Genomic DNA, 23,309 nt, shown 5'->3' on the forward strand with positions numbered 1-23,309 from the left:
ACGTGTCGTTAGACCTATATATTTCTTGTGCCATCCGCAGATCAGCATGTAGATCACATATTCTGTTCTGCAGTTTATGAACATAGAAATATTGTAAGATCTAGAATTGTCAATGTTTGTGAAAACTGCTGATTTGGAAACATATTTGCAAATTTTGCAGCGCCCACATGCAAAACATCCCACTAATCTAAGGAAAAATTATTTTTTAGTGATTGATCTATTTTTCTTGATTACACTTGGAGCTACTATATTTCCTATAGTTTGTGAACTTTGAAAGACAAATCTAGGTCTAGTAGTAGTGATGCTTCTAAGTAGGGGATCAATGGTTAATATAGCCCAGTGTTGATTTACAATGTTTCGGATTGCTTCTGCTTGTCTACTAAATTTTGTGATGAAGTATGGGGTATCAATGTTAGTACTAGTTGTCTCTTTTGAAATATTACTGCCAGAATATTTCCTGCTAGTCTGTTCTATTGATCTGCATATCATCCCTTCTCTATTCTGTTGGAGGGCATTTTGATATGCTTCTTGTAAAGTAGTTTTATTATATCCTCTAGCAAGGAAACGGTTGGTTAGCTCAATTGATCTTTTATGAAAATCTTCTAAATTGGAGCAATTCCTCCTTAAACGTATGAATTGCCCATAGGGTATCCCCTTAATAAGGCTACGGCTATGTGCACTGCCCACATGTAATAAAGTATTTTTAGCATTATCCTTGTGGAAAATGTCAGTATGAACCCGTTGATCCAAACCTACATAAAGTTTCAAATCAAGAAAGTGTATGAAGGTGGAGTGATGGTGTGATGTAAAGTGTAAATTGAGAATATTAATGTAATTAATGAACAGATTCAGTTCATCTACCGTACCACTCCAGATGATCAATAGATCATCAATGAAGCGACGGTAAAAGTGTATGTGATCACGGAAGGGATTACTATCTCCAAATACGTGGGTCGCTTCCCACCAACCCATGAAAAGTTTGGCATAGGAAGGTGCGAAGCACGTGCCCATGGCAGTCCCACGTGTCTGGAGGTAGTAAGTGCCAGAAAATAAAAAATAATTGTGTGTGAGTAAAAAGTGTATACAATCAAGTAGAAAAGCAGTGTGTAAGGGTGAAAGTGATGGATCCAATTCTAAAAAGTGTCTTGTGGCTGAAATACCTTGTGTATGTGAAATAATGGAATATAGAGAAGAAACATCTAAAGTTACCCAAAGAAAATCAGGAGACCAGTGATAGTCTTGAAATAAGGTGAGAAGATGTGAAGTGTCCAGTAAGTGAGAGGGTAGGGTGTGTTCAATGGGTTGTAAATAATAATCAATGTAAATGAATAAATGTTCACCCAGTGCTCCTATACTAGAAACTATTGGACGCCCTGGTGGTGTTTCTAATGATTTGTGTACCTTAGGCAGGTGATGGAAAACGGGAATAATTGGATGCGGGCAGTGCAGATAGTCCAACTCTTTTGGAGATAGCAAACAGAGATCTTTCCCCACTTCTAACAGCTCATTGAGTTCTACTAGGAATTTGTTCGTTGGGTCAGAGGGTAAAATATCATAATATGTATTATCATTTAATTGTCTAAAAGCTTCGGTTTGATAATAAATATAATCCAGGACTCCGACTGCGCCCCCCTTATCCGCTTTTTTAACAACGATGTTCTCGTTATTTTTAAGGGTGGATAGCGCATGTCTAAGTTCTGGATTTATATTATTCCTGTTATTCGGCTGTTTAGTAAATTGTATACCCTTTGACAACAAGAGCAAATCCCCTTGTACTGCTTGGCTAAATAATTCAGTGGCTGTACCTCTTACATTATCTGGAATAAACTTAGATTTATTATGTAATCCTGATGGCTTCCTACCTAAAAAGTTCAGATCTGGCTCATATGGTATTACATTCTCTTCTAACAATCCCATCATGTCATTAAAAAAACAATGTTCCTTAAAGGTAAGTTGATTATTAATATCAAAGAGTTTTATATGAGTGTCATTATCTTGATTATCATCAGTCCCAGGTATTTCGGTCACTTTCTCCACATTGATCTCTTTCTGTTTCTATTTCTATGTTCATAAACTGCAGAACAGAATATGTGATCTACATGCTAATCTGCGGATGTCACAAGAAATATATAGGTCTAACAACACGTATGTTTAAACTTAGAATCCTGGAACATATGCGACTAATCCTTAAAAAAGATCAGATACACCCTGTATCAAAACATTTTAGTGTATGCCAGGATGGGTCTCTCAACAACTTTAGATGTATGGCCATTGAGCAGGTCCCTGTACATTATAGAGGCGGAGATAGAATTACTACACTTTACCGCAGGAAGGCCCACTGGATTTTTACACTTGATACACTAATTCCAAAAGGGTTGAACACGGAATGGGATCTTAAGTATTTTCTTTAAAACATCTATACGTAGAAATCAAAACTTAGATATATGATTATTTATAGATCCCAATCTGTTGAATTATGTTAACATGTGGTTTTATCTTCTAATTTATGTCATTCTGTTTTCATTGCAATGATGTCTCTTTATAATAATGTGACAACAATGGACTAAGTGGCCACTTTATATTGATGTTATGTGTCTAATATGATTATCCCTTGCTATCATTTTATCCCATTCTGCCCCTTTTTTCATTGAGTATTTTATGTCCCTTTATAGTCTCTACCACTATTCTACTGGAATTATATACGTGGTGAATCTATGATATATGCATTGCATTTTTTATTTTTTAACTTTTTTGAATGATCATATGAATTAGATTTTTTGATTATCTTGATTATTAAACAATGTTGTGCATTTGTCTTTTGTCACTTCACTAAGACCATATATTCCATCATTAGGTAGACACGGTGTTAAAGTTTGTCAATCTATGCAATGTTAATCCATTCCAGCTGCGTGTTAATTGTACAGGAGGGGCTATATATAGGAGATTAACTCACAGTCCCCATTATCCCCTTTGAGAAAGGGCTCTAAGGAGCCTGAAACGCGTAGGAGGTTGTATGTATTAGTTTCTCGTTTGTCCTTTTTTTCATTTTTATGTAGTCTTAATAAACTTTTTTAGCCCCCCATTTGGTGAGCTGATAGTGCTTTTTTGGACTCAAGCGATCCTTTTTTCCAATCCTTTTCTACTACGTTGTTGCTGCTTGATTGGTTAGACGCACTGAGGATCAGAGGGTACGTGGGTGTCGGCGCTTATTGCATTCTCCCCCGTGAAACCACACGTCTACAAGGGAGGGGAGCGTTTACCGGACGGACCGGAAGTGCCTTGACGTACTTCCGGCACTCGGGATCCCCGCGCTGTCGATGCGAGAAGGCGCAGCTGATCGTAAAGACTACCACGTCTACTCTGCCAGCAGGACAGCTGATTACAGAACTAGGAGCGCTACAAGAGGGATCCATAGAGGTACCTACATTGTCTCTCTATTTTCCAAGGATCTCAGGTAGTGGTTTCCATTGGAGCTCCTTCATTTTCTGTTTGCTGTCCTCAGAGACCTTTCCATCCACTGTTCTTTAAGCACCCACGTATTGACTTCCCCTCATTGCTAACCTCAGCTGTCCACTTCATTATTATATTATTACATTGTTTTTGGGACTCCCTGTTGCAGAGCTTTGAGTAGCTTTACTATTTACCAATTGACCTATACTGTATATGAACTGATCCTTACTTAGATGTAAGTTACTACTATTGTTATTTTTATCTAAATATATCATTGTCCTTACCTTGGTGCGCTCCTGTGTTCTTTTTCTTGGCTGTTCGGTCCACCAGCGGAGTCTTCCAGCGGTGGAAGTCTTTGAAGTGAGGGGAAGCACTTCATGCCACAGGAGATGCAAGAGGAAGGAGAGAAACCACTTACTCACCATCATCTTAGGAAGCAAGAGCGCGGACTGAATATCATTTCTATATTCTTTACAAGAGACAGGGGTGCCCAATGCTACATCCCATTGACAAAACATTTATGGTAAAAAGTATAAAGTAAAATACTTCAATAATAATAATACTGCTACCAGTCAGAAATTGATTAACACACATTCCCTGCTAGCTCAAACTCCCACACCCACCACATCATGAATATATATTTATGTCAACAAGAGAGCTACTGAGCGTGGCAATTGTATATAACAAGAGACAGGAGTGCCCAATGCTACATACCATTGACAAAACATATATGGTAAAAAGTATAAAGTAAAATACTTCAATAATAATAATAATAAATACTTGGTTATTTAGTTAACCCTTTGGCTAAAGCGTCATAAGCCTGCATACCAACGCCAAGGTATAACCAAATTAATGCAGGTCCTACACTACACTGTGAACACTTCCTTTTACCTCTGTAAGAGGGGAAGAACCATCATAGGTCCTGTTCCTGCAGCAAAATGAAAAAACCTCCCAAGGTGGGTGCCACCAGCCTCCAAACAACTGCTACCAGTCAGAAATGATTATTGAAGTATTTTACTTTATACTTTTTATACATATATGTTTTGTCAATGGGATGTAGCATTGGGCACCCCTGTCTCTTGTTATATATAATTGCCACGCTCAGTAGCTCTCTTGTTGACATAAATATATAGTCATGATGTGGTGGGTGTGGGAGTTTGAGCTAGCTGGGAATGTGTGTTAATTATATTCTTTACAAGAATGTTACACTCTTTATTTTTCAATCTTTCAAAAAGTATGTTACCTTTTTTTTTTACCTTTTATTTCCCCTTCTTTGAGCACTCTATTGGTTGTTTTACCATTTGACAATATGTGTTCATTTGTATGCATTGCAATGTAGCACCACAGGTTTCCATTCTCATTCCCTATTCATTATTGTCAATTGCCAGCATTATTTGGCACCTGGGCTTTTGGTTGCTTAGTAACCTTAGCTATTTAGGGGAGTTTCTCATTCCTGTGACGTCACTCCAGTCCGGTCCGTGTGCATGCTGTTTTCCCTAAGGAACTAAGTGCCGGCAAAACTTTCTGCAGAAGGTATACAGCGGTATACGGAGGCTGATTACAACCAGAGAAGGCAGGGATTTCAACTCGTGAATTCATCTGCGGTAGGGTGACTGGTGAGGGGGTTAGGACTGCGTGTCAAACCAGAACAATTGTGTTTAGTGTGATTCCCCCAGTTCCCTTAATCCCTGTCTCTCCCCTCTCCCCCTGCATTGAGAGAATCATACCATCGTGCCTGCTTACTCCCACTTTGAAACACACTCGGATTTAACTGCCTGCACGCTGACTGCTGCACACCTTGGCAGTGACTGCCCCACGACTGAGAGCAATCTCATATATGCTGTTTATTTTAGGATCTCTTGTGAGTGCATGTCCAAGGGACCCTTTTTTCTATTTTAAATTTTGATTACATTTTCCTTACAGTATCACGCTATGGAGCTTGCGCTTCTTTTTCTTTATATATATATTTATATATATACATTTAAAAAATGCGTGGGTGCTGAGCATGCACATTTTAAGTGAAACTTCTTTGTCTTTTGTCGCTGTTTTCTCACAGAAATTGTATTTGTGATAATGTTTTTAATAAAAAAAAATCTATAAACACAATTTCAGTGACAAAACACAACGAAGTTTGACTTAGATCGCGTGTGCTCAGCACACCCCCCGTCTTAGCTAGTTAACTTGTATAGTTATACTAACTGTGAATTCCTTGTGTGTGTCTGTGTGTGTCTACGTGTCTCACGTGTCTTCTGTGCATTTGCCGAGCTCCGGCTACTGCGCATGCTCCGAGCTCTGGCGGGCTCTGCGCCTGCGCCGGGTTTGGATCTCCTCTTTTACCCACAATGACGCGCGACAACAGCCTCTTTTGCCCACAATAACGTCACTTCTGTGACGTTACTTCCGTCTCCACTAAGCAAATTAACCTATGTCCCAGCAAAGAAGTTTCACTTCAAAAATTGAGCTGTCACATGGTTTACTACAACCAATCAGATAGGGGAGGTACCATGTGATGCCTCACATGGTATATCTCCCAATACGATTGGTTCTAGTACCTTGCGATGGCAGCCATTTTGTTTTTGATGACATCATCTTAAAGGGAGGGAAGCATTGCCTTCCTGATTGACTGACTTCCCTCCATTTTGATGTCACATCCTTTAAAAAAAATGGAACCTGTCGCATGGTGCTCCAGCCAATCAGATTGGGGTGTACGATTTGACACTCAAATGTGATGTCACAGGCCTTATATAAGGCCTGTCCCATCTCATTTGATGGCAAGACGCAGACGAGAACACATCCGTCCCCTATTGGATTACAAAGAAAGAAGAACAGAACTAAAGAACTTATCGGAGGAGCATTGCATCGTGGAACAAGAGTTGCTGCTGCTGCTGGAGTCGGATTCGGAGAGTGAAGACATCAAAAGTAAGAAACACATGGATTGTATTTTATTCCATTGTGTATAAAAAAATGTTTAGGTTGGCATTTGCTTTTTATTCAAATGTAATGTCTTATTTGATTTGCTGCTTGTTTTATTTATTTGCAGGTTGCCCATTGACTGTCCATAGTGTCAAACCATGCCCATAGGACATTGGTGTGGCACTGTGCCAAACAATTGGTTTATTGGCATTTTTTTTCAAATGAATATTGAATGTGTTTATATTTGCTGCTGTTTTTTTTTTTTATGTGCAGCTGCACATTGACTGCCATAGTGGCAACCCATGCCTATAGAGCATGGGTGTGCCACTGTGCCAATCAATGGGCTTTTCAATGTAGATTTTCTGTTTCTGGCTGCTTTGTTACACCCATTGTTGAATTCAGAGAAGATGGCATTTCACCTCTAAATTTATTGCCAAAAAAAACCCTGCAGATTATGATAAGGCTGCAGTTGCCCATTTGGGGAATGTGAGTGCGTTTATTTTATAATAGTCAGTGGTATCCAAGACATGCTTGTTTTTTTTTGTGTGTCCCATCTGGTATGTGTACACACAGATACGCTTCCCAAATGATATTTGGATACATTTAGAGTGACATCATTGGGTCACTACTTTATTATTATTTTCTGGAAAAGCGATTTTAAAACTAAGTATACAACAGATTACTATGTACTGTATCAAAAATGTAAAAGGATCTTAAAGAACTAACCAGAATACATTTTCATCTGATCGGGTACATTTTTTAACTCTTTTTTAATTGTGTGTGTGTGTGTGTGTGTGTGTGTGTGTGTGTGTGTGTGTGTGTGTGTGTGTGTGTGTGTGTGTGTGTGTGTGTGTGTGTGTGATAGTTTTTTGACAGGTGAAAAAGTGACTTTGTCCTTATTCATGATAAATTGTACAAATATATTGTGTACACAGTCTAGCATGGTTTTGATTTATAGGATCTTTCTGTTTTATTTTGTTTCTGTCTGATAAGTGTTGTAGGCCAGTGCTTTCATATCTGATTCGAAATATTTTGTTTTATAGAGAATAAAAGATTTATTATTCTTGATGGAGATAGCTTGGTTCTTTACAGTATCAATCCTGGTGACTCTGGAGAATATAATTGTAAATACAGCTATATACACAACAACGAAAAGATAACAATAACATTTCACTTTAGGGTTTCTGGTAAGTATATTTTTCTTACTTATATTTAGTTAATTACGTGGTGGCTAAATATGTCTAGAGCAATTATTCTACTTAAATATAGCGTTTTTAAAGTGACCCTAGAAGCTGTGCTCAGTGAAGCTTTGGTCTATCTGGCTTCTTAAATGTGCTTGATTGCTGCAGCTGACTTTTTAATACTTGGGCTTTTTAAAAATCTGAATGAAAACAAAAGTATTACTTGTTTTGTATTTATTAAACACATTAAAACCTCTTAAAGATCACTATAGTTGAAACATTCCTAAGATGTATAAGTAAACGAGTACAAAACTACAAGGTGTAGATATTTTGGCCTTCTCAGCCCCCCCCCCCTTTTTTTCCCATCTTTCTAGTCAGTTTTTATGGTTATTTTCCTTCCAGGGGTTGGGGGTAGTCAGTATATGTAATACGAAGCAAAAGCCCACTGCTGTGATCTGTCTGTCACGTACGGCACACCTGTGAGTATGTGACCTGCATACGGGACAAGGGTTAACACACAGCTCGCAAGCAGTCCCACTTTTAACCTTTGCAAAGGTCCCTCAAATGAATAATATCTCTCCTAAATCCATCCCCATATACCACCTGTCACAAACAGGACACAAGTGAGCACGTGACTTAGATATCCAACCAGGGTTAATACATATGGCTACTCTGGCCAACTCGCCTTTCTCCTCCGCAAAGGTAACTTCAATAAGTTAATATTAACCCCTTACTCAATTGCAATCATATCTATACGCTCCCATCACCTGAGAAATGCAAATACAAAATGCTAAATTAATCTGCCAGGGTCTCGGGTCCCTGTTTAATATAGAAAAAACTATTCATTTAACGCACAAAAATCTGTTGTAGCAAAATGTGTCAGAGTATATAAATACTCTCTCCAGAGCGTGCAATCCATTCATTCAGAGCCCAAAGCATCACTTATTAAATGTTTTAATGTGTATATATAAAAATACAGTGCTTGGATTACAGAAATGGGATTACAAGAACATACATTTACAGAAAATGCAGGACAGTTTCTTAAAATAACAGGATAAAACATAAAACCCTATACATTTCCATATGTCATAGGTTTTCTCCCAGCGATATCACCAGTGCAGAAGTGAGACTTGCGTGTTTGGTCCAAAACACACCTGTTTAAATGTGATTTTCATAATCCGTGCTAAATCTTATGTATTCTTTTTGTCCTATTGAAACAACATAAGCCCACCCCTGTCGTAAATGAGGTGGGAGATTGACAGTTTTACGACCGAGTGAAAAAAACTTCCAAACGACATTTGAATTTTGCCTCAGTATATAACCACATTCATAACATCCCTTATCTAATACTTAGACACACGTGTCACATCAATAGATTCAGGCACTCATGGCAGACACAAGACTACGTATAACCGTCATATCCCTAAATTTGAGCGACAAATGGATATCTGTTCCTTAGTACCTGCTAGACCTGACGTGTATATAATCATTATATGCCACTCGGTGCCACAATCAACCACATGTAACTTTTAGTAGGTCAGTAGATGACGTCTATGATATTATGATATTCTCATTTTTAATAAAGTACTCCAATGAGGGCATACCTCAAAAACCATGAGGCTTCTTTGAAGCTGATTAGAATAGTATCTGTTTAGCGTTTACGATCCTCAAACCCCACATGTCACTTTTAGTGGCCATGGCCCCCCCAATTAAGGAGTAGGTCCAGAAGTATGGAAAACTAAGCGGAGCACTGTGAGCAAAAATAGAGCTGAGCACAGAATATTCTAAATTAAAAACAATTTTGGGTGGGTGACAGCATGGAATGTGGCATGTGGGTATTCTCACGCATTTTGCGCTCACGGCGCTTCGTCAAAGAGTATGTACTCCCCGTCAGCTCCGCTGTTTATATAGGAGTTCGCAACCGGAAGTGACAACGCACGAGCCGTCGGCGGTAAGGCTGGAAATGGACCCGGCCCTCGACTATCCATCCAGCACTCACAGCGACACCCTTCGGTTGGAAGACCACATAGCATGACTATTCACTTATAAAAAGTAAAAGTTCACAAGGTATTCCAAACCTTCAGTGGAATGTTTATAACGATGTGATAGTGTACAGGGATAAAAACAAATGGCCTGTATTGAACTGAATCTAGTTGCACATAAATTGATATATATGGGAAGACAAAGCAAGACTCCAAGTAGATTGTCAGGTTCTAGCCTACAGTACCCATGCTCATCCACCGACACTGCTGCTGCTTTTCCTAACTCTCTCAAAGAACTTCCTAGACTCTGAAACTTGACACCTTTGCACCTGTCCCATGCCTGCAGACAGACATATATAAACCTCCCTTACCTGTTCCTCCTTGCCTGTTTATACTGATTCCTCCAGCACCTGCTAGGTTATTGTATTTTCTGCTGCTATTTGCCTTTTCCTTATTCCCTACTCCAGTCCTGTTCCCTAGTCCCAGTCCTGTTCCTGCCTCCTTGTTGCCGACCTCTGCTTTTGACCCCGACCACGCTATCTGCCGCCTGCTTTCGACCTCTGCATGTTACCCCGACCACGCAATCTGCTGTCTGCTTCCGACCTCTGCCTGCTCCCTGCTGTTTCTGCCACTGGGATCCTCTCCTGCCGTAGAACTCTCACTGACATAGATATTCTTAGTCTCAATCTATCTAAAATGAAAGATCAATTATGGGGAGAAAATTTGATCCTCAAAAACCAGTATGGTATTATGATTAATTAAGGGAATAACAAATGGTATCCATGAAATATTGTTTAAATAAGTGAAAAATTGAAAATGTATAAATAGAGTTACATATATAAAGTTCCTCTATTAATAATGTAAAAAAAAAACCCCAATAATTTATAATAAATATAACATTATACAGCTGAACCACGTTATAATGCGGTCCTTGGGGTCCACAGAATCAGACCACGTTATAACCAGGATCGCGTTAAAATTTCACCTTTAACCGGCATCTAGATCTCTCCTCAGAGAAAGGTACAGTAGGTATGGCGGCTCACAGCCGTCCGTGGGGTAAGGAAATGCGCAATCAATAGATGAATAAAAACAGTCTTTAATGTGCACTAGACATTACAAAATGCCACAACAACACTCTGACGCATTTCGTCCTGTAACTAGGACTTTGTCAAAGAGTAACTGGTAAGAGCGCAAGCTGATTACTATATAGTGGCGTCTCAGATGCTATTGGCTATAGCTTCCTATTACGTCATCAAAAGCCCATCTGTAATATAATCAGGCTTGATTGATAAGTGTATTGTAAAACCCTTAAGATTTAACTGAGGCGCCCATCCATAGAAATCAACAATGGCATCAGAAAAATATACAAACAGTATAGTGAAAAAGTAAGAATATATAAAAAATAAAAAAGAGTGAAATATTAAAAAACAAGAAACGATAAATATCAGATCATGTAATTAAAAACCAGCAATCAAATGGCAACATTGAAACAAGTAGCATACTTATAAAAAACTAACAAAATTAATTCTATCTCAAAATGTATAATAGTAATTGTATGATGAATATATATAATCAATTATAAATATAAATGAATCAAGGAATGAACAAAGCATAACAATGAAATTTACTAGGACAATATGTAAACACCTGCATGAAAAAAAGGAAAAAGAAAAATTGAAAATAAGGGAGATGCAAGGGATAAAAAGAATAAAAAAGGTAAACAGCACCATGAACAATTCATTGAGTCAAAAAATGTTTGAGCTCCCATTCGATATTAATGCCTGTAGACTGTAGTGTTCATAGTTTAAATCCAATACATCTCTCTCACATTCAATTTATTCTGTCTGTCACCCCCCCCCCCCTGGGTTGAACTGGTATATGTTCTATACCATCAAATGAAAAATTATTAATGCCCCCTAGAGGACATTGAGAGAAATGACGTGATACTGGATGTGTAAGATCATTTTTGATAATAAGTCTTACATGTTCCTGTATCCTAAGTCGAAGTGATCTTTTGGAATAACTCTTATATGAGAGTCTCTAGATATGGAACTAAATAAACTGGGTGAAAGATGACCCGCCAACGTCTTGGCTTTTTATGCACAAATCTAGGGCCACTCTGTATAATAGGGGTAATATCTTTGTCCAATGTAAGAATCTTCCAATGTTTAAGGAAAATTTCACAGATGGATTGTGATTGTCTATTAAATGTAGATAGAAATAAAGGACATGAAAGATCATTATCAGAATTTGTCTGTGATTTTTTTTTTATTCCTATAGGGTTTCTTTATGAGCAAATCTTTTCTATTAAGGGAATCTGCATGATCAAATGCTGCCTGGATATCTTTTTCATTGTAACTTCTAGCCAAGAATCTATCTGCCACAGAACGAGACTGTGCAAGAAATAAATTATCAGAGCACAACCTTTTTAACTGAATAAACTGTTCCCCAGGTATACTTTTAATTAAAGACCTAGGATGACAGCTTCTCACATGTAATAGTGAGTTCCTGGAATGGTCTTTTCTGAAAATATCTGTTTGAATAAGTTTTTCATTGTCAATAAACAAGGTAATATCTAAATAATCAATGTGGTGAATATGGTGTTTGTAAGTAAAGTGTACATTTAAATTGTTGATATTTAAAGTGTTAATAAAAGTGACAAGCAAATCAACATCCCCATCCCACACCAAAACAAGGTCATCAATATATCTTCTGTAAAAAATAATGTGATTACGATAAATATTAGTATCGTGATAAATAAATTGTGCCTCCCACAAACCCATAAACAAATTAGCATATGAATGTGCAAATGAAGTCCCCAGAGCTGTGCCTGATTTTTGTAAATAAAAACGTGAACCAAACAGAAAATAATTATGTGTTAATAGAAATGTGATAGATTCAATCACAAAGTGCATAAAGTGATAGGTAAGTGAGAAAGATCAAGGAAGTGATGAATAGCTTCAACACCGTGCTCATGTGCAATAATAGAATACAGAGAGGTCACATCTAATGTGACCCATCTGTATTGTCTTTTCCACTGAAAACCTTGAAGGGACTCAATAAGATCTGAAGTATCCTTGATAAAGGATGGTAATTGGAAGACCAGTGGTTGTAAAAAGCTGTCCACATACCGCGATAAACCATCTCCCAAAGATCCAATGCTCGCCGCCATAGGCCGGCCAGGAAGGTCTTCTAGCGATTTATGGATCTTTGGGAGATGGTGGAATACCGGAATCACGGGATGTGGACATCTCAGGAACTCACATTCTTTACAACTAAGGACATTAAGCATTTTACCCAAGTCTATAAGCTCTGTGAGCTGATGCAAATAGTTGTTGGTAGGGTCATGCTGAAGATGTTGATAAATGGAGGAATCCAAAAGTTGCCTAAGGGCCTCTCTTTTATACTGATCCGCTGGTAAGATAACTAAAGCACCACCTTTGTCGGCATTTTTGAGAACAATATTATAATCTTTTTTCAATACCTCCAATTGTTTCACCTCTGAAATATTAAGATTATTAGACATAACATTAGAAAAAGAATCCTTTATTTAACAAATGTAAGTCCCGTTCCACAAGTTTTTCAAAGGTGGTTATAAAAGGTCCCCAGCTAGAGTTGGGGCAAAAAAAAGACTTTTTCTTAAAGCCCGATTCCTGATGGCCAAAAAAAGGCTGGGAAAAGGTGTTAAGTGGTTCCCCTTGTTACTGTTAAAGATCATTCATATCGGATAACGGGTTGTGCCTAAAACGACGGGATTAGTGAGGGTAGTGGCGGAGCTTTACTTCTGGAGGTCAGTGCTTAGGACCCCTGCTCCTTACCACATATTGGCCCCCTTCCCGAGGTTTCATACCATTTTGCAACCTGCGGCCCCATGCCAATCCTTATATGCCTATGACTACAGTGGATTTGATTCTGTGGCAGGACAGATACAATTATTTCTTATTGTTGCAGTGCTACTGTTTATCATTTTGTAGCACCGGTTCTTGGATACTTTCTCCACTCTACACATAGATCTCTCCTCAGCCAAGTGCTCTCCTCTCTCTCCTGCACTGTGGGCTCTCTGCTCTCCTCTCTCCCCCGCAGCTGTCGGCTCTCCTGCGCGGCGTCATTTATTTATTTTAAACATTCAATGCTTTACTTTACTGTCCATTTCTACAGTATCAGTATTTTTAGATCTTGCTTGTTGAATCCTCTTATAGTATTTATGTAGCAGTAATTTTCTTACAAACAAATTGGTGTCTTTGATACACTCAAATTTGTCCATGTTTGAAGTGGGTGAGTATGAAAGGCCTTGTTTAAGTACTTTAATGTGGTTATCACTCAAAGTGAGGTCTGTCAGATTCATAATGAATGTTTCTGATATTTCGTGCTCAGGGGTTAATAAAATGTCCCCCTCTTGTTTTTGTTCCCTTTGTTTTTTGGTTTCCTGCCTCTTCCTCCCCTCCCCCCTCCTTGTTCTCTTAAACAAAGGTCTGGGGGGCCTGGTGCAAGAGATTCTCCTAAAAAGGAGTAGATTCTTGGGTGGTTGTTTTAGATCTTGTATTTATTGTATATCACTCTGTATCTGGTCTTTGGAATCTTTTGTGTGTTTTAGACTGGATTCTGGGACTCTCGGTTTCCGAGGACTCCCAGTTTGTTGAAGAATCACTCTGAACTATTGGTTCAGTACTTTGAGTATACGTTTTTTTGAAATTTATATATTTTTCCTGATCACCCTGGCAGTGGGCACCTTTTGGGGTTAATCCCTCCTCAGTCTAGGTAGGACAGGAAATTGACTTTTGCAGGTAGGCCATAAAAGGCCCCTCCCTCTACCTGCACCTTAGTCTTTTTCCTGTCCTCACAGCTAGGAGTAGGATTTTTTGTTTTCTAATGGGACTCACCTAACTGCAACTAGTGCAGTGATCCAGGGACCTCAACCTCTCTGCCCTGAAGCTCCGATCGACTCGCCCCTGAGAGTGGCAAGACGGAGACCCCAGGAGTTGGAGGAACCCCCAGGAGCCCGGTACACGCGCGGGGGGGGGGGAAGCAGCAGGAGCTGTGAGCCGTGGTAAGGCTCAGATTGACCGCATTAGCGTCTGGAACGCTGCGGCAGGAGGAACAGTGCATGCGGCCGCACGGGAGCGCGCGCGTCACGTTCTGGCGGGTGCGTGCGCAGACACGCAAGGCCATGCACGAGCACTGCGGTGACGTCACAGGAGCGACGGAGACACTGTGTGTGTGTGAGAAAAAAAACTGCAGCATGGAACGCTCAGCAGGGAGAAGCCAAGTCCTGGATATTGAATCAAAGTTGGAGACTGCTAAAGGATCAGTTTCCAAGCCTAGGTGAGTCCTTAGTTTTAGTACTACATGTGAGAGGTAGGATCTATATATAAATTAGCTTGGTGATTACCCTTCTGGAAGCAGAATCTTCGAAGGGTACTGGGGAATCTCTGCAGCATAAGAGGAAAGCCACAAAAAAACTAAGTAGTGCGCTGCATGCGAGAAGCCAGCTCTGATGGGAAAGAAGCTGTGTGAAGATTGCCTTAAGGCAGCAGCGGGGGATTCTAACGAGCAGATGAGCACCTTCCTTGTACTAATGAAGGAGGCAGTTAAGCAGAACGTGTGTAACGCTGTGCTCACCACGGACAAGGAGAGACCCCGAAACTGAGGTGAGAAGAGTAACACCTGCACCCACAGCTACGGGGACATGCCTGGAAAGTGGAAAATAGGCATCTGGAACCGTACGGGAGTATAAGATAAAGTAAGATACTCGCCGGACGAGAAGGGAGGTTCCAGAAGATAGTTGGTACCGGGAGCCTGGGGTCCAGAGCCGGAAGGTAGATCAGAATTCGTAGGAAAGAGGTCAGAGAGTTCAGGAGGTCAGGACACTAGCCAAAAAGTCGAAGTCCAGAGCGGATCCACAGCCAAGCCGGTTCGGTACACAAACGATCACTAGAAAAGACAAAGGGACAAGAGCTAAGGCAAACACAACCGTGGTTAACACTGGTCATACAGAACTATGCTCAGCCAAAGAAGGAATGGCTAAGCAAGGTATAAATAAGAGGAAGAACCAATAGGGAGAGGGGGAGTGACGAGGGAGCGGCCCCAGGGAAGATAGGGATTGGTGGGGACAAGATTGCCACAGCTGTGCTGGATGCGAGGCTTGTGTGCACCACGCGGGAGAGGAACGCGCGGCCTAAGCTGGGGGCGGGAACTCCTCCTGGGGGAGGACGTAACAGTTCTGGTTCGTGCACATGCGCGCTTTCATCAACCACCGCGGGGAATGAAGTGGAAGGAGGTGCGCGCGGCCTGAGCAGGGGACGGGCGTTCATCCCGCGAGAGGGCAGAAGAGTCCCTGTGTGTGCGCGCGCATGAGGCAGCCGCGGGAACCAGAGAGGCAGGAGAAGGGTCCCGCTCGCGGCGGTGAGTCTGTGGGGCCGGGGAGCGCCGGGTGTGTTGCGGCAAGGGAGGAACCCTCTTTAGGAGAGGTGTTCCCCGAAGTCTTACAACGTGGATGCTGCGGTAGAACAAGCAGTTAACCCTGCGCAAAAAAGGTCAAGATACCAAACCAGTTTGGATAAGGGAAAAGGCTTTTCATCTGATGAATCAGACATAGAATGCTTTCAGGTGTCAGAAGGTGAATTAGATTAATCAGATCAAGATATTCAGGAGGATGAATCTGAATTTGATGTAGAAATGGTGGATCCTCTCATCAAAGCCATGAGACAGGCTTTAGAATTGGAAGACACTGAAGAGTTGACTCAGAGGAAAGATAAATTATTTGGGTCAAGAAAGAAAAAAAGTAGAGTTTTCCCTGTACATCAGGTGATCAAGGACCTTATTCAATCAGAACTGGCACGGCCAGACGCCAAAGTATATATACCAAAAAGATTTGGGAAAATGTATCCGTTTCCACAGGAAGAGGTCAAATTTTGGGAAGCCAGCCCAAAGGTGGATGCTGCTATATCTAGAATAGCAACGAAGACCACAATTCCAATAGAAGAATCTGCATCCTTGAAAGACACTATGGATAGGAAAATGGATTACGTATTAAAAAAGGCATACGTCACAGCGGGAACAGCCTGTAAGCCAGCCATAGCAACTACATCTGCGGCAAGGGCAATGCGTGTCTGGATTGCCAACATAGAGGAGGCACTAGACAAAGGTGTAAAAAGAAGTTCTATCCTAAAGGCACTGTCTGAAGTAAAGTGTGCGACAGACTACATAGCGGAGGCCTCTTTGGATGCGGACAGATTAGCAGCTAAATCTATGGCTTTAGCAGTGTCAGCAAGAAGGGCGTTATGGCTAAGACAATGGATGGCGGACACAGCGTCAAAGAATAGTCTATGCGGATTACCCTTTGAAGGAGAATTCCTTTTTGGCAACAAGTTGGATGCTATAATAACAAAAGCATCAGGAGGTAAGAGTAGATTTTTGCCCCAGGAAAACAGGAATAGAAGATTCGGTTTCCAGCAATCTGATAGAAATCAGTACAAATAGGCAAAAGCATATAGACCTGGCAGATCGTTTTCAAGGCAAACAACATGGAGAGCCGGTCAGAACCGGCTTTTTCGAGGCGCCAGAGGAAGAGGATCATTTGCCAAGAACAAATTCGCATGAAGGTCAAAGGGCCCAGCAGTTGCCAGTGGGAGGAAGACTGATGCAGTTTTCTGCAACATGGGCCCAAACAATACAGGACAAATGGGTATTGGAAACCATTCGTCAGGGATACAGCATAGAGTTCAAAGAAATTCCAAGAAGAAATATATGCCTAACCACAAGTGTACAGTCCAAGGCAAAAAGAAGGCAAATGAATTCAGTTTTAAAAAAGTTACTACAAGCAGAAGTAATAATGAAGGTACCTCAGGAAGACAGAGGAAGTGGAATTTATTCCAGAATATTCCTAGTACAAAAGTCTTCAGGAGATTACAGAGCAATCCTAGACCTGAGAAAGGTAAATACATTCTTGAAAATAAGAAAATTCAAGATGGTGTCTTTGAATCTGATCATTCAGGAGGTACAGCCAGGAGACTGGATAGTATCAATAGATTTAAGGGACGCTTATCTACAAGTGCCCGTATCAAGGAGACACCAAAGATTCCTAAGGTTCGCAGTGAACCAACATCATTATCAGTACACAGCACTGCCATTCGGTCTGGCGACCTCTCCAAGGACATTTACAAAAGTTGTAGCCCCATTAGTGGCAGAAATGAGAAAAAGAGGGGTAGAAATATACCCATACCTGGACGACATCTTGGTAAAGTCAAAGAGTCGGGAGAAATTAGAACAAGACCAGGAGATGGTCATAACCTTCTTGGAACAACACGGTTGGTTAATAAACAGAGACAAGAGTCACCTAGCACCCACTCAACTGCTAAAGTTTTTGTGGGTGGAATTCAACACGGCAAAAAGAGAAGTGACGTTGCCAGACACAAGGAGGCAAGACATAGCACTGCAAGCAAGGAAGCTCAGGAAAGCAATCAGAACTTCAGCAGGAGTATGCATGAAGCTTCTAGGGAAATTTGCTTCAACACTAAGGCCCAGGCCATAGAGGTGTGGGGAGAGCGGAGGCGCGCTAACGCGTGCGCGAAGGGAGCCGGGGGGAGGTGGTTGGAGGCGGGGCAGTGACATCGCTGGGCCAATCGCCCGCGACGCACTGACGTCAATGTCACGGTGCCGTGACGTTGACGCTGCTGAAGGCTGATTGGATGTTTTCAGCCGACAGCGCGCTGAAAAACAGCTTGGCGCTCGGCTGAAAACTCCAAAGCCTGAGTACGCCTGCGGACTCTCGCGTGAGCCCCCTCTCAAGGCATCCTCATTGAGGATGCAGGGGCTCAGCACTGAGCGTCCGCACGCCTCAGCACGGCTGGTCCATCTATGGACGCAGCCTAAGCATCATAAAATGGGCAGCGCTCCATATGAGACCGTTACAAAACAATTTTTTACAACAATGGAACGGGAACCACAAGGATACAAGACAAAGAATCTTGTTACACCCAGACACAAAAGAAGAATTAAAGTGGTGGGAAGATAACCGTAATCTAGGGAAAGGACGGACACTACACCCAGTACAATGGGAAATAATTACAACAGATGCGAGCAACGCAGGTTGGGGAGCCCAAATGGGAGAAACACTGGTGCAAGGAACCTGGACAAACCAGGAACAGCGGCTTCCATCAAATCTGCTGGAACTAAAAGCAGTACAAAGGGCTCTGGAAGCATTCCAAGACCAAATAAGAGATGGCAATATAAAGATACAGTCAGACAACCGGTCGGTTGTAAAGTATATAGCCAAACAAGGGGGAACCAGGAGTAGAAAGCTGATGAACCTCACAGCAGAAATCCTCTCTTGGGAAGAGGGCCACTTATCAGAGATCACAGCCGTACACATCCCAGGACTGGAAAATGTCACAGCAGACTTTCTAAGTCGCAATATTATACACCCAGGAGAATGAGCATTAGACGCACAGGTGTTTCAGGAGCTGGTAGAGCGATGGGGTCAGCCCGACATAGATCTCATGGCGACACATCAGAACCGCGAGGTAAAAAACTACTGTGCAAGGCTTTTTCATCCAAGCGCAAAAAGCACAGATGCTCTCAGCTTCAAATGGAATTTCAAGTTGGCATACCTGTTTCCCCCAATTCCCCTAATTCCGAAAACAATCAGGAAAATCAGGGAAGACCAAGCGGAAGTGATATTGGTAGCACCATTCTGGCCAAGAAGGCCTTGGTTCACACACCTGGTAAATATGGCAGTGGATATACCATGGCATATACCAGACAGCAAAGAACTAATGCGACAGGGGCCAATATGCCACCCGAACGCCAAACAATGGGCCTTGACGGCATGGCGATTAAGCGGGAAACATTGAGGTTGAAAGGTTGTTCAGACAAGAGAATCCAGACCCTATTACAGGCAAGAAAGGGATCCACATCAAAAGTGTACCATAGAATTTGGCTTTGTTTCTGGGATTGGTGCACAAAAAGACAACATTTCTTCTCACCAAGAATTGTGTCAATAGTGGAGTTCTTGCAAAGGGGATTTGAGAAAGGTCTCAGCCTCAGCTCTCTGAAAGTACAGGTTTCTGCATTATCAGCCATATTGGAGAGAAATCTGGCAATGGAAAGATTAATCATCCGGTTTTTACAGGCAGTTAAAAGACTAATACCTCAAATTAAAAACAGGGTGCCGACATGAGACCTGTCTGTAGTATTGGATGTATTAACAGCACTTCCTTTCGAACCTATACAAGAGATAGGGTTGAGATGGTTATCGTGGAAGATGGCGTTCTTGATCGCGATCACCTCAGTAAGGAGAGTGGGAGAACTACAGGCACTATCAGCTAAGGAACCATTCCTAGTCGTGCACCAAGACAAGGCAGTTCTCAGACCTGTGCATCAATTCTTGCCAGAGGTTGTATCACAGTTCCATATGGATCAGGAAATCATGATCCCGTCATTCTGTCCAGATCCAAAGAACAAGAAAGAGGAGAGATTACACAAACTAGATGTTGTGAGATGTCTAAAGGCATACATTTAAAGGATGCGAGATGTGAGAAAATCAGACAGACTATTCATCATACCAGAGGGACCGAAGAATGGTCAAGCAGCATCTAAGACAACAATTTCCCAATGGATAGTGGCATGTATTAAAAAAGCTTATGAGACCAAAGGACAAGATAAACCTTTGAACATTAAAGCTCATTCTACAAGGGCCATGTCTACGTCATGGGCATTCAAAGCTCAGGCAACACCAGGGCAGATATGCAAAGCAGCAGTCTGGTCCTCGTTCAATACATTTTTGAAATACTACAGACTAGACGTACAATCATCAGCTGACGCAAGTTTCGGACGTAGAGTTCTACAATCTGTAGTGAAATAAAGTGTAAAAGTGAATTAATAAAGGTCAAACTGATAACGGCATTGACTTGTGGTTTATTCTTATGTATCCCTCCCTAAATTTGTCACTGCTGGGGTATGTCCCAAAGGTGCCCACTGCCAGGGTGATCAGGAAAGAAGAAAATTTTAAACAACTTACCGTAATTTTCTTTTCCTGGAACCATGGCAGTGGGCACATAGTTACCCTCCCTGTGTATGTATAATGCCTATCAGTTATATTTTTCAGCTAAGGGAGAATCCTAAGACTAAGGTGCAGGTAGAGGGGGGGGCCTTTTATGGCCTACCTGCAAAAGTCAATTTCCTGTCCTACCTAGACTGAGGAGGGATTAACCCCAAAGGTGCCCACTGCCATGGTTCCAGGAAAAGAAAATTACGGTAAGTTGTTTTAAATTTTCTTCTTTCCCTCCTTATAGTCATTGGTTTCGCGGGCAAATTTTCTAAGTTTCCTATCTTTTAAATCTTCAATATATTTTTCAATATTGGTTTTTAGTTGTGATTCATATACCTCACATTTTTTAATTTTATTCCAGGTATCAACCTCAGAAATAAGTGTTTTGAGGTCTTTACTCACTACTTCCAATTTTTCTTTCTCATGTTTAACGATAAGAGTCATTAAATCTTTAGAGCATGTAGATAGAGTATGTTCCCATGCTTCACGAAACTCTTCATCCTGAATAGAATGGGAACGAGCTAAATTTAGCCTTAGACCCCTTGAGATTAAGTTCTGTTCTACTGTGAAGCGCTATGTACATTAATGGCGCTATTTAAATAAAAACATACAATACAATACTTATAATGTCCCACCAAAGTCTAGATTGACTTCTACTGCTGCGGCACAGTTTATTCGAGCATTTGCCCGTTCTGTGCCGCAGCAGTAGCCTGGCGCGCGCCCGAGAGTGACGGGCGCGCGCCGAAGCAGCGGAAGAGCGCCCTCCGATCGGGGCGCTCTCCCTACCGCTGCCGGGTCCGCCGGGTCCCCCGGAACCCCCTGCCGCTGTCCCGCGATCGCGGGACACCAGGGCTCCCTCGGGGAGCCCCTGGACGCGCGTGCAGGGGGCGCACGCTCCCGAAGATGCGTGACCGCGCGTCTATGACGCGCGGCACGCCGAGGGGCGGCCACTAGCAAGCCGGGAAATCTCCCGGCTTGCGGATCTGGCCGCAGTGTAATAAACTGTGTCGCCAGTGTATATGTTTTGTCCAATTGACGGAAAAAATATTTTATGACTGGACTGTCAACTACTTCAGTTTGTTCAGAGTTTAGGCTAAATACACTTTCGGATTCGCTAAGCCATGAGTTAAAATCTATTTGGTTTGATAGGAACCCTGTCATTATACGAAATTGATGGTGTGTGCTCGGGTATACAAGAAAAGGTAAGAATCCTTATAAATGTTTGACAAAAAACTCCACTACAATAGGTGATAATGAGGTGGTGCTGACTGGGAGTGGATAATGTATTGGACAAAGTAGAGAGAGCTCCCTATTGTGTCGCACTGGAGAAACACCCCTAGACGAGCTTAAAAAGTAATTTTATTAACACATTAAATTTAAATATACATATAGTGGGGAAAGCAAAAACATGAACCAAAAGAAAATATTAAAATAAATTAAAAATGAGGAGAGACATCAGGGTGCTTGATCTGCACGCTGAATATTGGTTACGAAATCAGCTACTAACTTTATCATAAATCAAAATTATAATATTTAATTAATTGTGATAATAGCTGATTTTGTGAAAAACCTTGAAGCGTCAGAAAACAAATTGACCCTAAATGTAACGTGAAACCCTCTCACATAAAGGGGTAATGTATGTGGGAGTGCTTTACTCTATTGTGAATGACTAAATCTTTAGATAAGATAATATGTCGGAGTATTGTATTGCACTCAACCAAAAAATATCAAAAATTGTACTGGTTCAGTAATTGTGAACCTATTAATCTGTGGTATGAATGTGTAATTGTATACAGGTTGTTAGTGTTGCCAGGTATATCACAGGCTCCCCGTTTGCTTTGTTAAAATAACAACTTATCCACGGGACACAAATTATCCAGACTTCTGCACCCCAAATTAGGCTGGAGGAACAGGGATAGAGAGGCTGTATACCTATGTTTATGTTGTGTGTAGGATGATTGGTATGCTGTGGACTTACACTCTTAGTTGTTATGATCAGACTCTGACTAAGTAATATATTTTGTCCACACCCCTATACACAAAAATGTATCACCAGACCGACAGGTGCAAGAGATATTGAGCCTGTAGGTCTGTTCTGGTGAACACTTTAGCAAACACTATCAAAACACCCCTGTAATTAGAGTGTAGTCTGGAAGGATGATTAGCGGGGAGGGGGCCTCTGACTGGGCATCTGAGGAGTGGAGGTCTGAACTAGTGGCTGTTGATGCATCTGATAATGTAAATATGCGTAAATGCAGGGGAGTAACTGTGTTTCTGCATCCGGGACAAGTTTAACCAACTGTGCCCCCCACCCTCCACCCCCAGCACACTAACAGACACTGAGGCACACATAGCACAGTGGCAGAGCAAACTGTATCTGACAAATGTACACACACACACACACACACACACACACACACACACACACACACACACTGACAGACTGAAACACACACACAGACTGAAATACACACGCACACACTGCAGACTGAAACACACAGCAAATTAACACACAAATACACACAGCATACCTTCCCAAAGCAGCACATACTAACTCCTCCCCCTGATGTTATGGAGAGAGCTTTATTTTTGTTAAATAAATCATGACACAGTGTAATATGTCATGTGTTGTTGTTCATCTGAGGTTGTATTTACCTAATTTTTAGACCTGCTAAGGAACAGATGATTGTTATCATGTCCTGATATGTAAAACCATGGAATTCAAAGAGGGTGTAC

At 41.4% G+C, this 23,309-nt stretch overlaps 1 protein-coding gene across 8 annotated transcripts in view; it reads left to right on the forward strand.

Moving 5' to 3' along the window:
* The window catches only part of LOC142487239 (zona pellucida-binding protein 2-like), a 222,357-nt gene that overhangs the window by 71,732 nt on the left and 127,316 nt on the right, over positions 1-23,309 (forward strand). For all 8 annotated transcript variants that reach the window (XR_012799172.1, XR_012799173.1, XM_075586153.1 and 5 more), the window contains one exon: positions 7,407-7,550. Coding sequence is in view for 6 of the 8 variants with exons in the window: in XM_075586153.1 (XP_075442268.1) it covers positions 7,407-7,550 (144 nt within the window). In the remaining 2 variants the exon portion in view is untranslated. The remainder of the gene's footprint in view (positions 1-7,406; positions 7,551-23,309) is intronic.

This window comes from Ascaphus truei, chromosome 2, assembly GCF_040206685.1.
Source record: "Ascaphus truei isolate aAscTru1 chromosome 2, aAscTru1.hap1, whole genome shotgun sequence".
Lineage (NCBI taxonomy): Eukaryota > Metazoa > Chordata > Amphibia > Anura > Ascaphidae > Ascaphus > Ascaphus truei.